We start from the raw sequence: 14,482 nt of genomic DNA on the forward strand, positions 1-14,482 counted from the left end.
AGCTGTCGGTACTGATGTACAGGATTTCATGTAGGTTTATTTACCAGAATGAGACTGTCCAGGGAAGAAGGAGAGGGAGCAGTGTACATGTCTGTGTGGAGTGATTCCTCTTCCTGTTTTCTGGGTTTATCATACCTGTGAAAAATGTTTCACTTAGTTTTTGGAGGCTTCGTTTCACTTTGCAAGGCACAGGCAAATATTCATCCTGTCCAGTTAAATCTCAAAGTGGTGATTGACAAATGAGCTTAAAACTTCCCTCGAGAAATCAGAAGGAACAGAGAGATGGTAATGTGTATAATTAACAGCACAAGGCTAGTAAAGTTAGCTGTAAAGTCAAGGCAATGGACTCTGGCAAGGCTGTTCCAGTGCAAAAAGAGTGTTCTGGTGAAGATTTCTGTGAGCTCCAGCACCTGTGACAGTAAGGTGAAGTATCCAGCAGAGCATTTAGGTAGTATGGGGGGGGTAAACTGCAGTAAGTTTTTTTTGTTTGTTTCCTGTGTGAAGACCAGTTCAGTACACAGAAGCATTGTAAGTGAGGAAGATAACCAAGTGAGCCTTACACTGTTTTGTAGGAGCTTGCATTGCGAATTCCCCTTAAATAAAACTTTAAAAATACTATTTGTAGATCAAAATGGGTTTTGTCCTATTTAGATTGGTAATGTGCAGATGCCTTTTTAGCAACTACAAGCTGACCCTGAATATCAATGAAAGGGGTACTTACAGCTGTACCTTGAACATTTGGATATATGCCTGTTCATGAGAATGCAAATCCCATAGTTTTCCCATGTGCAGAGATGTCTGCAAGCAAAATTGCCCTATATGAATATAACAGATCTGGAGTGGTAAGCTGCCAAAAGACAAGCATTTGCATAACTCTGTCCCTTCAGTGGAGCTTGCATCCCTGTCACATCCCTACTGTGACACTGCAACTGAGACCTCCTCTCAGGCTCCCTTTCTTACCTACTCACATGGCATGTATTACAAAACCCAAAAAACAAACAAACAAAAACCACCAGAAAGATAAGCCAGCTCAGGGACTGTATTTTGAAGTGAAAGTTGTGAATAACAATATTGTCAGCAGAATTACATGAATAACTGGAGTTTCAGATCACTAGCTGAGTCAAAACATCTGTTTACTTGCCGTGCTATGGGTGACTGCAATATGAAATTTGAGAAGGGGTTTTTCCTCCAAAACAAAATGTTGTTCTTCCCGTTCACTGCCAGGTCAGGATCAAACTCCATTCTCTTTGGGGCTCAAGGCCACAGAAAGCACTTTTTTCCTTGTGTTTGAGGTTGAATTTTAAAAGGAGAGTCATGTTTACTCAAGGGAGTCGAAGAGCATCTGTACAATGACTGACTGAAATAAGCCTGAACCTGGAAAGGTTAGATGCAGTGTAGTATCTCGGCAGGCACAGTGCACTTGGTTTACAAATTGCCATTCTCCGAGCATCAGTACAATTCATTCATGTGTCCCGGCTTACACTTTTTAGCACCTGATTCACAAAAAGCCTTTTTACAGATTTTTTCCTTCTATTACAACTTTTCAACTCAAACCCAAATAAGTGTTTTAGTACAAAAAAACACAAAAATGATTTTATATGTTAAGTTATTCCCATATCTCATTGCAGTATTTACTTAGCCACAGTTCCTCAGGCAGAGTGGATTCTGTGCCATGTGGTTTTCCACTGAATGTGACAAAAACACAGCTTTGTTCTAGCTCCACCCATCTTTGGCAGGGTGCAAAACCCCACTCCATTAATATGAACATGCATTTGCACTCAGTTTAGACATTGCATGTGGTTGATGTCTAATTCTAGGTGACTCAGAACATATGAGCTTTCATTTACTGGCTTTTAGCTGTGCATCTCCCATGCAAAATTAAAAATATCTGTAGTCATATAAAAGCAGAGCACTTTTCATTCCTGCCTGTTAAGTGTCCTCTGCATTCACAACTTACAAACCTTTCCATATCCATCAGCTGGTCACTGTTTGTACCCAGGGCTGTAGCACTGGAGACCCTGTGCCCCAGATACAACAGCAAGTGTTGTTCCTCTGGGGAAAGCAACCTCAGGCTGTTGTGGATGTTCAGCCCAATGTACTCGTTGTTAGTCCCCAATTTAAGACACAGCCTACTAAAGACAGCAGGAATGCCAGTAGAAATAAGAAGTAGTTGTTAAACTCTGTATGGATCAGAAAGGTCACTATTCCTTCGTTATGCCTTTCCAAGCTGACTGGTTTATGTTGGATTTGTTGTAAAACTAACATGTAGTTGTTATTTATCAGTGTTTCTTCTAAGTGTTTTTGTGTTTGTTTTTTGGTGGGTTTGTTTGTTTGGTTTCAAATTCCCAACTATTGCTAGCATTTTCCACCTTTTACATTATAAAAACAGGTGAGTGTGGAGCATAGCAGATTATAATTTGATATGGGATTATCTGGATTTTTGTGGAAAACTTTCTGTGGGCAGTCTCGATTAGTTTTGCTTTTATCACCCATTATGCACTGTGTAGGAATTCCAGCTGACTTTTGGTTGCTCACCGGTTCTGGGTGCTGGATTCTGTGCTGTTGTGGGTGGCAGGACCCAGACTCACAAACACAACACAGAGTGCTGTTAGGGGTCTGTTACACCTATAGGTTGGCTTGAAGAAATTATTTCCTAGGAATAACCTAGTGTCAGACATGTCAGCACACCTCGGTAAGTGGCGTTGCTGAGAACAGATTCACCGGTGCCAAGCAACTCCTGCAAGACATCCTAGTTACTCCAGTATGATAATGCAGGTGCGCTAAGAGGGAGTCTCAGCTCATTGCCTGTTTGCAGGATCAAACCCTGGGCATATGGGCTGCAACAGGTGTGACAGAAGAATAAATTTTATTTCATAACAATAATGTATTTTATGTCCTGAGAGGCCAGATTTCTTGAGCAGCACCTGATCTACCTCAAAATCAGAGACATGGCAGAGGTAAGATGTTTAATGTGCATAGCTATGTCAGTTTCTCACATAGCCCTCTCGGTGCACAAAATTACTCTAAATTTGACCTTTGTCATGATCTATTTACCCTTTAGCCTGTACCTAAAAGGATAGTAGTCTTATCCTCTCGATCTTGATGGAAGATCATCATAAGTCATTTGGAGTTTTTCAGCAAAGTAATGCAGAAAAAAATCATGTGTGTTTATTCCTTGGGAATAAGGAGGGAGACCTCTGAAGTACAATTAAAAAAAAAGTGTCTAATTTGTTTGTATCCTTAATTTCTATGATTGAAATGATGTAGCTTTGTGTAAACTCATGCTTGCAGTGCAGTTCCTGAATCTATGATTGTGATCCTGCCCTTCTTTCTTCAGTATTACATTTCATGGTCTGCTGAAATCATGTTTAGGGGGATAAAAATAGTATATCTTCTGCTTTTTGGCATCCAACCTCTAATTTACAAATATAATTTATGCTAATCTTGAAAGTGCTTCTCAGATACAAAGTAAAATGTGTCATCCTTAGTATGTGTGTGTATAATTTATTCTGATGGGGAATAGACATTTCAAAGCCATTTCAGCCCTTTATACTCAGAACATTTGATGTAAGCAGAGAAGCTGGGTGTTCATTGCTGTAAGAATAGGGAAGTGGTTTAAAAAAGCCTAAAATAACAGGAGCTATTCTCTTAATCCAGAAAAAGGTAGATGCGCCAAGGGATGAACTGCTGTTTATCAACTGTACAGCTCAGTCAAGCCAGCTCATATACAATCCTTGAGTTAAGAATTATTATTCCTTTTGTATTTTTGCTGATGATTAGTCATTTTTATGATGGACTTAGAGAAATCTTCCTGCGTCATCATGGTTAATTTTTTGTGACTTCTCTTTTCGTCAGTCTCTGACTCAGATGGCTTCCCTGATGGATGACATGCATGTCACTGGGGGTTAGCACTGTGTGGGCTTGCAGCTCCCCATAGGGAAGAGGCCTGGCCATCCACATGCATTATTTGCCCTGTAATTCATAGTTCTACCCACTTCCGCAGAGGAGATTGCAAAGACTCCCAGCCCAGTTTCTATCAGCTAATAAACCAGTATCTGTGACCAGCTCTTCCTCCTCACGCACCAGAGGAGTGAGCAGCTGCTATTGAAATGACTTCTCTTGGTTGTCTGGAGTTTCAACGCTCAGAGAAGGACAGTGGTCCCAAACTGGGATGTATCACACCAAAGAAATAGCAAAATACCTTTGAAGATGGCACATCACCAGCAGAGTGCATTCCCTTTCCTCCTGCTTAAGAGGTCAAGTCTCATAATCAGGTGTAGTTCCACTTTTGAACTTGCAGATAAAAAGTCAAAAAGTCTCATGTAAAGGCGCGCAGGACGAAAAATAGAAACCGCAAAACCAAGAGGAAAACTACCAAGTGGTTCTTGGTGCCTGAGGCATGAAACTAATCTGTTGTAAGTCTGAACTGATAAGAGAATTTCTGGATGAATACCAAGAACAAGGGTAGATAGATGGGGCTGGAAAGAAAATTTAGCTCCAGGGTATTCTGACTTGATGGGACTTAGGTATTCCTAATAATTCTCCTACTCCTTGGAACTGTGCTGAGGATTTTGAAATTCCACATTGTTTATAGTTAAAGCAGTAACACCAAGTAAAACAAAAGTTTTCACACAACTATTAATTTGTTTTCCAGGAATTAATTCAATTTCTGCTTGCATCAAGTAATGAAACTTCACAGCAAAGTAAAATTGTTATTTGCAATGCTAAGTAGGAACAATGCAAATTGAAAAGACCACACTGATTGAGGCAGGCAGTCTCTGGATACTTTCTTTGCCATGTATTTTTCAGCAATGTGATGACAAGTATTTTTTCTTAGGTTTCTAACTTAACAACTTGAAAATATATTCCTAGTCAATAGGAACATTATGACTCATGGCAAAGCAAGGTGAAAATGACCTTGCCTGTGCTCTGTCCCTTCAAGAGTATTTTCTGTGTTCATTTTTAATGTTTAGCCTTCCTCTATAACTTGCCCTCTTGTGATGTATAATAAAATGAATAATGTAAAAGACTTTCCCCTCTGTAGTTCTTTAAACGCATTAACATTTCAGTTATTCTGTGCTGTAATTTGGTCAGTGCTCCAGTGTCTACTTGATAGAATAGAGGAGGCAGAGCACAATACGCTGAGCTGTAATGTGCCCCAGATTGCAATGATTCCAGTTTACATGCAGGCAGGCTGATGCTGCAGGTAGGAACAGCAAGGTCAGTGTGGTTTTATGCTAGTCCAGTTCTGACCTCGGAAATCTCAGATGACAGATAAAACCTGTATTGCAGGTGTAACAAGGCTCATCAGATCCATCAGTTGGAGCTCTTGTTCATATTTTAGAAGTGAAAGCTGAAATCCAGTAATTGTGATTTAAGGCAGATCATGTGTTGTAATGATTCAATTCCAGTACTGCGTGGAAGAGGGAAGGGGCTGGGAAGCTCACTTACCTTCCAGGGCATGCAAGGAGGGAGTGTGTCACCTAGCAGCAGCTGTTGCTCTACACTGAATTTGTTTTGTAGACTTTGGAGAAGCCCTTGTAATATGGTTTTGAAAAGAGAACTGCTTCTGAACACTCTTCTTAAGAGTGAATGGAGCCAACCTCACTGCACTGCCCATTTTCCATCCGCTGCAGCATCAGTCACTGGACCCAGGCAAATGCCACAGTGCATTTTCAGCACAAAGACAGCTTTGCTTTAAGTGTGTAACATGAGTGATCATATGATTAGTTTTGTTATTATACAATTCATGTCTCTTTTTGTAGACAAACGTCTTGCATTTTTAGCAGTTATTTGAATGCTGTACATAATTCTTTGTCAGAGAAGCAGTTGAACCTGGCCAAGTTCAAATTGAAACTCCCACAGGAATAATCCAAATCTGTATTTCCATATATATTAATAAACTGTATAATACTTGCAGCAACTCGCATAATACAGTTTTGAAATGAGATAGAACTCATTATCAGTACAATGAGGAGCACAGGCTCTTTCCTGTCAGAAATAATGGAGTGAGATCATCTACACAACTATTTTCTTTCACTGTCTCTGTAGTAATTGCCACAGCCAGCTCCTGTGGTTACAAGCAGGAGGAGTATATAAATAAATCCTTTAATTCTGTCTGGTTTCATGACGTAACATCAGCAGCACTGTGTGTTGCAGAGCTGCATGGCGCAAGTCCAAATGGAGCTTCAGCATGCTGCTGCCTGAGGGTGGGGGATGCCATGTTTGAAATTTGCTGTCTGGCTTTTGTACTTGTGCTCTGGGTGTGTGTTTGGAGTGACTCCTTTCTCTTTGCACGACTGTGGATTTCAGCGTTACCAAGGTGTGAACTTGGCATTCCACCCAACGTTACGCTTGCACTCACTAGTCAGGCTGTGCTAGAATGGATACACCAGCTGCCTGACACTTGGGAGCTTGCTACCAGCATCAGTAACAAACCTAAACCTTTTGTGATCCTGGTCAATGACCAGGGTCCAGGACCAAGAGCTAGAGGCTAGTCTTCTTCAGCTTGGGGTTTACAGTGCCTAGTCATCAGGGGAAGGTTGGTTCCTATGCTCAAAGATAAATGGACTGTATTTTAAACGTAGTTGAAAAGAGGGAAATGGTGTCCTGTTGTTTTTGTCTAGTAGCTGAGTAGAGCACGTAGGAAAACAAGACCAGATCTACTTCAGCCATGAAGCAGAACAGCAAGGTCTGTTCCCATCTGCACCTGCAGCCTCTCTGACCCGGCTATAGGCTGTTTATTAGGAAGCAGGTGAGACAGGTTTTCATCCATGATGTTGAAAAGGATTCAGTAAAGAATGAAAAAATTATGGGAAGAGAAGGAAACAGAAAGGACATGATTTAATTATTCTATAAGATAATGCATTTAGACATTGGACTTACATTTTGAAAGCTTTTATTTCTGGAATACAAGATGCAGCAGTTTGGCAAAAAAACCCCATGCTTCATATAAATGCAGTTTTGTGTATTCTTAGGAAAAGGGTGAAACCTATCACCTCAGTGGAATTTGTGCAAGTCCACCCAGAACAGAATCTGCCCTATAGTGTGGGGTTTAAACACTTCCATGCAGCAGTGAAGTAAATGCACTAATCAAACAGTGCAACCAGTTAAGAAACATGGCAAATTGAAATTTTATTTGTTAAATGTGATTTATCCAATGTACATAAGGAAGGAAGCAGACTCCCCACCTGCATTATTCAGCATGTTTGGATAGTAATCTTCTTTAAATAATGTGACAGTCCCTTTTTGTAGTCCAGTGTCAGAGGATTATATTATTTTCAGAACGATTTATGAAAGATTAGTAGAGGCATAGTTAATCATTTAAATTAGCTACAGGTTTTTTATTAATCTTCAAATTAATGAGTTCTACCTTTTGATCTTTCTGGCAGCAAATCCCTCTGGAATTGATGCCAATTAAGATTCAGTAATAACCTGGTTATGAACATGGATGTGTGAGTGTGCATGTGCGTATTTGTGAGTGCACGTGTGTGTGTGTACACGTGTGGGTGGGTGTCAGTGCCCTTGGAGACTGGCATATGTTTAGTTAGACCTGTTCAGTTGTTGTTACAGGTTTGGAAAGTGGACCTGTCCACTAATGGAAATTAAATAAAAATGCAAGGACTGGTAGTAAGCAAACAAAGGTTCTGCTTTATCTTGCACAAAGTTGTGTGTTGCACGGTGCCAATCTGATACTCTTAGGACAAGTAGATACAGCCTGTGTATTACCTACAGTGAAGATGGGGACAGTACCAGAGATTGAAGTGACCTTACTCTTTACATGAGCTGTTGAGAAACGTTCTTGTCTTTCAAAGAAGTAGATGTGTTCCAGCACCAAATAAACTGCACCAGCCCAAGGTAACACCCAGTAGGAAACTTACAGAGCGGACTGACCCTGCTTAGAGGTTCACTCTGTGTGAAGGGGAAACAGGAGGTAATTAGGGCTTTCTGGGACTTCTCAGTTCTCATACTGACATTTCTACATGCACACAGCTGGTACCACTTTAAACATCGTTGCGAGCTGGTCCATGTTGACCTGTGTGTGCTGTGGACTTTCTTTATGTAGTTGCTGAATTGACTTAATTGAAATGTGCTGTAGGTTTACAGTATAAGCATCTCTAAGAGTTGTTTTTCAGAACTGGTAAGTATGCATGAGTATAGCAGGAATATATGAGGTGTTCAGTCCCGCCATCCACAGTGCAATGTAGTACTTGGTATCACAGCACTGAGGTTTCCTTCTTCTCCAGCTGTATTTCTGAATGGTTGGAGTTTTTCTTCCTGATGTCCCACAGCCCATTGCCTTTTCATCTCCTGTGTTTGTATCTTGCTAGTCTGATGCTGCTCATGTTGCAGCTTCATGTGGATTTGATGAGATGTTTATGTTCAGTTTCCTATATCCAAGTAATTTTTAGAGTGTTTCTTTCTTTTACCAGTCTTTAATCTGAAAGGAAATGATTGATTGGACCCCGAGAGCCTTATTTCCCAAGGTACATGAGTGTCTGTAGTGAAAGCTGAGTGCAGGGGAGTGCGGATCAATACACGACGTTGCATTTCTGAAGCTACATTCTTTGCCCTACTTGCAGCCTCCTGTCTTCCTGAAAACTCAGCTCCAACTTCCAATGTTTGAAATTTGTTCTATAGACATTTTCTAGTCACAATGCTATATAAAACCCAAACAAAAACTTTTATCAATTTCTTCTTATAAAATTTTGAATGAATACGTAGTGGTGTATCTATGTTTCAATTGTTGGCAACTTATGTTGAAACACAGACTACTCTATTCTAGTGATCATCTTGTTTTAAGAAAAGAACATTGCTTGTTTCCAAATTCAAAAGTACAATCTGCTCATTACAAGCAGAACTGAGACCCTAGTTCCAGGTACAGCTCAGGCAAAGGTAGATCATTTACTTATATGCATATTTTTTCTTACAGCATAGGTGGAGAAGTAGTGAGAGGAAATGAAGGAAGCTACGTGGGGAAACATTTCCGCATGGGATTTATGACAATGCCTGCTCCTCAGGACAGACTGCCGCATCCTTGCTCCAGCGGCTTTACCGTGAGATCCCAGTCTCTTCATTCTGTTGGAGGAACCGATGATGAAAGTAGCAGCTCTCGTAAGCAGCCGCCTCCAAAACCTAAGAGAGACCCCAACACCAAACTGAGCACCTCATCTGAAACAGTCAACACTGGAACAACAAGTAAAAGTGGGAAACTGCCGGACAGGACTGAAGGTAAATGCTATAATTCTCTGGAAAAAAGGTTTTTGGTGACCCCGTTTTGAGATTATCCAGTTGTTCATCTTATGTTTAAGAATTACATCTGTTTCCTCATCTGTACAACAGTGCCAGCATAGATATTCTAGACCACTGTTCTCCAAATTTTGGACCAGTAGGTAATTGCCAACCTTTGACATTTCTCACAGAACCACGCCACTTACATGGCTTGGTTATATACTGGGGATTTTTTTTTATTTTATTCAAAATGAAGGGAAAAAGAGATTGCTATCAGATGGCATGCAGGACAGTGTTATCTGCATGCCAGCCAAGGACTGCTCCCTAGCACTGTGCAGACCACAGCTTTGGAGAGGGTCCTCCTCAATAAAGAAATAAAGGACAGAAAATATTAGAAAGACTACTGCATGGCCCTGAAACTCTACAGCAAGGAAATATCATCCATGGGTAAAAATTGTAGCCAATATGATATAATGTGTTGTTCCAAGCTTCTGTTTGCGTATGAGTCTACATTTTCTTTTCCTATTCCTCCCAGGTAGATTTAAGCCAATGCGGCATTCAGAAGAAAATAAACAAATGTGTTGAATAAGGATATCGCTTCCTTGCTCTGAACTATTTTGCTAAGGATGAGCTAATGCTATAGAGATCTTCTCCTTCCTTTCTTCCATGCTGGAAATGTATTTTGTGCAGCAGCAGGACCAGCTGTACTCCCTGCTAGGAGAGATCAGGATGACTCTGCTTCACAGTGTGAACTGTAAGAGGGAACCCTTAGGGACAAATGGGTTTGATCAGTGCTGGTCTTTCCCACTGCTGTGTTACATATCGCTTTTGACATTCCATGCAGTGTGTTGTGCTCTTAGTGTGTATTCTTTTGTGGCCAGAAGTACTTGTTAGTTACATTCATGCTACAACCCCTTTTCAGCAAATCTGATTTTAAAACGGCACCAGTGATAATAAAGATGCAAAGGAATGTCTGATATAACTGGTAGCAAGTATGTCTACGATTGCAAGATTAAACACAGATACTGAACAAAACTCTAGATTTATTTATGGTGTTGATGGTAGTTATTTTGCATATGACATTTACCATTACTTCCAAAACTTGTCCTCTACAGTGGCCATTACATCAACTCCACTGAACAGACTAACATGACAAACCCAAGCATTAAGTAGTTGCCTTTAATAAAAGCTGTTTATCACAATTTTACTGGACAAAAGCCTACATAGAAACCATTCAAATTTGTGCCACAGATAGATTTAAAATCTCATATCAGAAAGTCTTTGAAGTCTTTCATTTAATACGAGAAGAGAGTGCATGGCACAAACTCACAAACTTCTTAGTCTGATATGCTCTGAGTTTAAAGGCAGGAGCTCTGAAGTAACTCAAAAGTTCTTTTAAAAACACTATCCTTTACTATATTTTTATCATTCTTTAATGTATGTTAGCACTCTTCAGGGGCCTGCACAACTAGAATTACCAAGGCTAAATGAAGTTTGTTTTGCAGTCAGGGCAGTGAAATAAGCCCTAATGTTTTCTACCTTGTTCAATGAATATTTCTGCAGATGTGCACTGAATCACAGAGTATATTGTACTCTTTGGTATAGCTGACCTTGGCATTCTCTCTAGTATGATGAGGAGGGAGGTCTATTTTACATCTGCCCCCCAGCCCTTTTCCTCCTTTATTGAGAAGCAAGAGACTTTGACAGCCTTGAAGCAGGAATAATTGAAAAAATCTAAGTATTTTACCAGTCTCACAGAAGTTATGGCAGACTCCTTAAGCAGTCTGTGTCTTCATGAAACTAGATCTTATTCAGCATTATTGTTTTGGAAGGTTCTGAAAACTTTACTTCCTTTCCCTCATTTTCTCCTGCCTCTGATACATGACACCAGGGACGTAATATGTAGTCAAGTCCCTCTGACAGACTGCAAAGTTTGAAATTGATTGACAGTTCTGTTTCCAAGGCCAAGTACTACTTTGTCTCTTCCCACTCTGCAGGTTGAGCTTGATCTTCCCCATCACATGATGATCATGAGTGACACACATGCTATTGCGGTGGTACTCACTTTGGATAATCTGTATGACAATGGTACAACTACACCATAGTACTAAGTATTGCAGAACACCTCAGATTCATTATTGTCATCAAGAGCTGAATATTCATAGCAAGATCTCTGGAAAGAACTGGTGAATGGGTAATACTCCATCACTAGCATGAAAGGTGATACCTAAATGTTACCTTGTAGTGTGACTAAATGCCTTAATGGAATACTGAGAATCTCTGTGATACTTGATACATGACCTGTATTATATTCATTCTGCTCATTTACATGTAGTGCAGCAATGGGCACATTTAGACTATCATGAAGAAGTTCCTGGAGATTTTGAACTGACAAAACCCTTTAACCACGCCTTGGTTTTCTTATGTCAGAATATCTTCCTTGTTGGTATGTGTCTAGTTTTATATGTGTCAGACTTATAGGGGTTTCACCAAAGAGTTTGATATGTAGAAAGTAGGATCAGATTGTAGGGTTTTTTTGAAGTGAGCAGTCAAAATTTAAAGTCTGAGATATACTCGAGTGGTTCAGGATCATGTTTGGATGATCAGGTTGGATTTCTGAAATGCTTTGCTGTCACCAGGAGAGGCTTTCCTATCACCTGTGCTCTGAAAGGTAACATGTTTGTTTTGGTGAAAGGATTTTCACAGTCATCATCCGGCTAGCATAGGAATGGTTATCTAAAAACTGTGGCCATATGTTGATAGGACATATAAAGATGAGCAGAACCAGATGAAAGTTCATTTTTCTGCTGTATTGATTTAGTATAAATAATAAACCAGCTTTGTCATGAAATATGAAATTATTACTGTTGCTCTACAATTAATTCCCTGCAAATATAGTATCTGAAATTGTGCCTTGCACAAAGAAACCTGTGAAGCTCTGAGTCTGCCAGTCTGGTTTTTATGTGCAAGTGATTATGTTTTTCTGTATCTAGTAGTTCTCATTCTAGTAACAGTCTTTGAATTCAAGAAAGTATGAACCTGTATTTCCAATTTCAGGTGAGACAGTCCATAGGATACAATATTCATGTTCTTCTAGGGGGAGGTCTTTGGAAGCTCAAGTCCAAGAACACACACGTTTAACTTTCAGTTACTGTTGTCCATATTGAACCCAAATATTTGTATATGCATGTGTCTCATACATTTTTATGTACTTGCGGTATTTGCAGGCTGAATGGCTACAGCTTTTTTCCAGGAACTATGGAGAAACAATGATGGAAAACCCTATTGTTTCTCCATCCGCTATCGTGGAATCTCTACAAAGGAGCTGTCACAAATTTGTTCCCAGCTCATTTCTTTTGTGGTGATGCAGAATAATTCAGATTGTAATGTCTATTGTCTGACCCTGTGGCTACTTCAAAAAGGTATTTGCTGTATTTCCTAGGCAACCAGGGACAGCCTCTCCGCTCATTTTTGTTAAACATGTTTACTTTTTGCTTTTTGGTAATGGTGCAGTTTATACAAACAAAAGCAGTTACTGATGGTAACTTTTGTTCTTTTTCTGATCATGGTAAAGTCTAAATTTTGAATCCACCCTGTCATAATAACTAGCATAACATTAGATTATGTTTTGAATACCAGTCTGACTTTACTGCAGATGTAAGTGGCAGAAGAAATTTGATCATGAGCTTGAAAGACCTTTTCCTCCTAAAGCACAAATAGCATCAGTAACAGCCACACTAGCCCTGTACACTTCTTCTGTAAGTTCTCTTGTTTCCCAATTTGTGGGAGTATGAGAATCTTTTAAGTTGCAATGACATATATTAACCCTGTCTCATTGTGCAGCAGTGTGATAACACTTTGCTTTCTGAGGTTCATCCCAGTCTACCTTGACTCTGCCTGAAAGAGCACTATTCACCCTGAAGGCTGCATCCTCCTTAACTTGGCTTTAATTCTGTTGCTGCATTTCCACACTTTCGTGTCCCTTCCTAGGCTTCTGGCTACCTCTCATGTGCACCCACTGGACGCCTTCCACCCAATGCACTTCTCCTCCATGACAGGTTTCTACAAAGTTATTTTTAAAAATGTGGGTTGCCTTTTTGTGGGGTTTTTAAACTCTGATAGGAACAGCAAACAAATGTAGCTGTGCCCTGTACATCTCACATTGGAAGTGAGAAGTAATTTTAAATAACATTTCAGCATGGAAGGTGTATCTAATCTTGATCCTGAGAGGCTCGTTATTGAGAAAATGCAGGAGTTTAATTAATTGATGTACTTTTGCTACCCAATCTTACAAAAAAAGGAATTAATAAAACAGTATAAATGGTGAACGTAACCAGCCTAAAGCAGTGTTTTTAGATATGATCCCTACATGTCCACAAGAAAGGTTTACAGATCTGCTGCAGTGCAAACATAAATGAAGAGGTATAAGTGAATTGCATTTTGAAAGTTAACTATTTGTTAAAATTCTTTCTAGTAATATGAATGGCTGTTATATAAATATGTGCACATAAAATATGTAATATAATTTATGTATATATTATATGCACATTTATGTATAATGAAAACGTGTGTGCTTGCATGTGCATACAAACTTGTGCACACAAAAGCAAATTAAAGTTCAGAGTAGCATTTTCAAAATGCTGTTCACAGTTGTAATTCTGCTCCTGCCAGAGGCCTTGGGAAGTTTAGGTCTGATACATAAAAATGCTTGCAGGGATCCCCACCTCTCGAACCCACTCCGTTTGTTTAGTGTTTTCCTTCTGGGTGTCATGTGCTGCTTGCTAAGCCCATGCAGTGGAAGCCTCTGTGTTCCTCAGAGATCTTCAAAGGTGGGCAACTTGTAAGGACAATTTTACTCTCGAGAAAAGCAATTACAGTAACTGTAACGGGGGTTGCCTTCCAGCTGGTCGCTCTCATAAATCTAGTTTTCTGTCAGCTAGACTGGTGACTCTGCATTGTAAGCTTGAACTTTTGCTACTGTCATTAACAGAACTTGGATTAAAGGGATTTAGCACTTTTGCTGTTTTTTGCAGGGTGCTAGTTTCCTTTCATGTCCTACCTTGGCCAATAATGTATACAACCTGGACTTTCAAATAGTGTAATCTGCAGTAGCCATGTCATGTCTTTCCTTCTAGCCAGATGTTAGTCCTGTATCTTTTTATCTGTGCCCACTAAAGGAAGAAATACCACTAATGAGCCCTTTTCAGACCTAATGAGTCTAAAGGGACTGACAGATGAGCTCTGGTGGGTA

At 39.9% G+C, this 14,482-nt stretch overlaps 1 protein-coding gene across 5 annotated transcripts in view; it reads left to right on the top strand.

Moving 5' to 3' along the window:
* The window catches only part of NYAP2 (neuronal tyrosine-phosphorylated phosphoinositide-3-kinase adaptor 2), a 137,662-nt gene that overhangs the window by 52,156 nt on the left and 71,024 nt on the right, over positions 1 to 14,482 (top strand). For all 5 annotated transcript variants that reach the window (XM_071812477.1, XM_065844809.2, XM_071812476.1 and 2 more), the window contains one exon: positions 8,933 to 9,231. In XM_071812477.1, the coding sequence (XP_071668578.1) occupies positions 8,933 to 9,231 (299 nt within the window). The remainder of the gene's footprint in view (positions 1 to 8,932; positions 9,232 to 14,482) is intronic.

The sequence above is a fragment of the Patagioenas fasciata genome, chromosome 9 (genome assembly GCF_037038585.1).
Source record: "Patagioenas fasciata isolate bPatFas1 chromosome 9, bPatFas1.hap1, whole genome shotgun sequence".
In the NCBI taxonomy this organism is placed as follows: Eukaryota; Metazoa; Chordata; class Aves; order Columbiformes; family Columbidae; genus Patagioenas; species Patagioenas fasciata.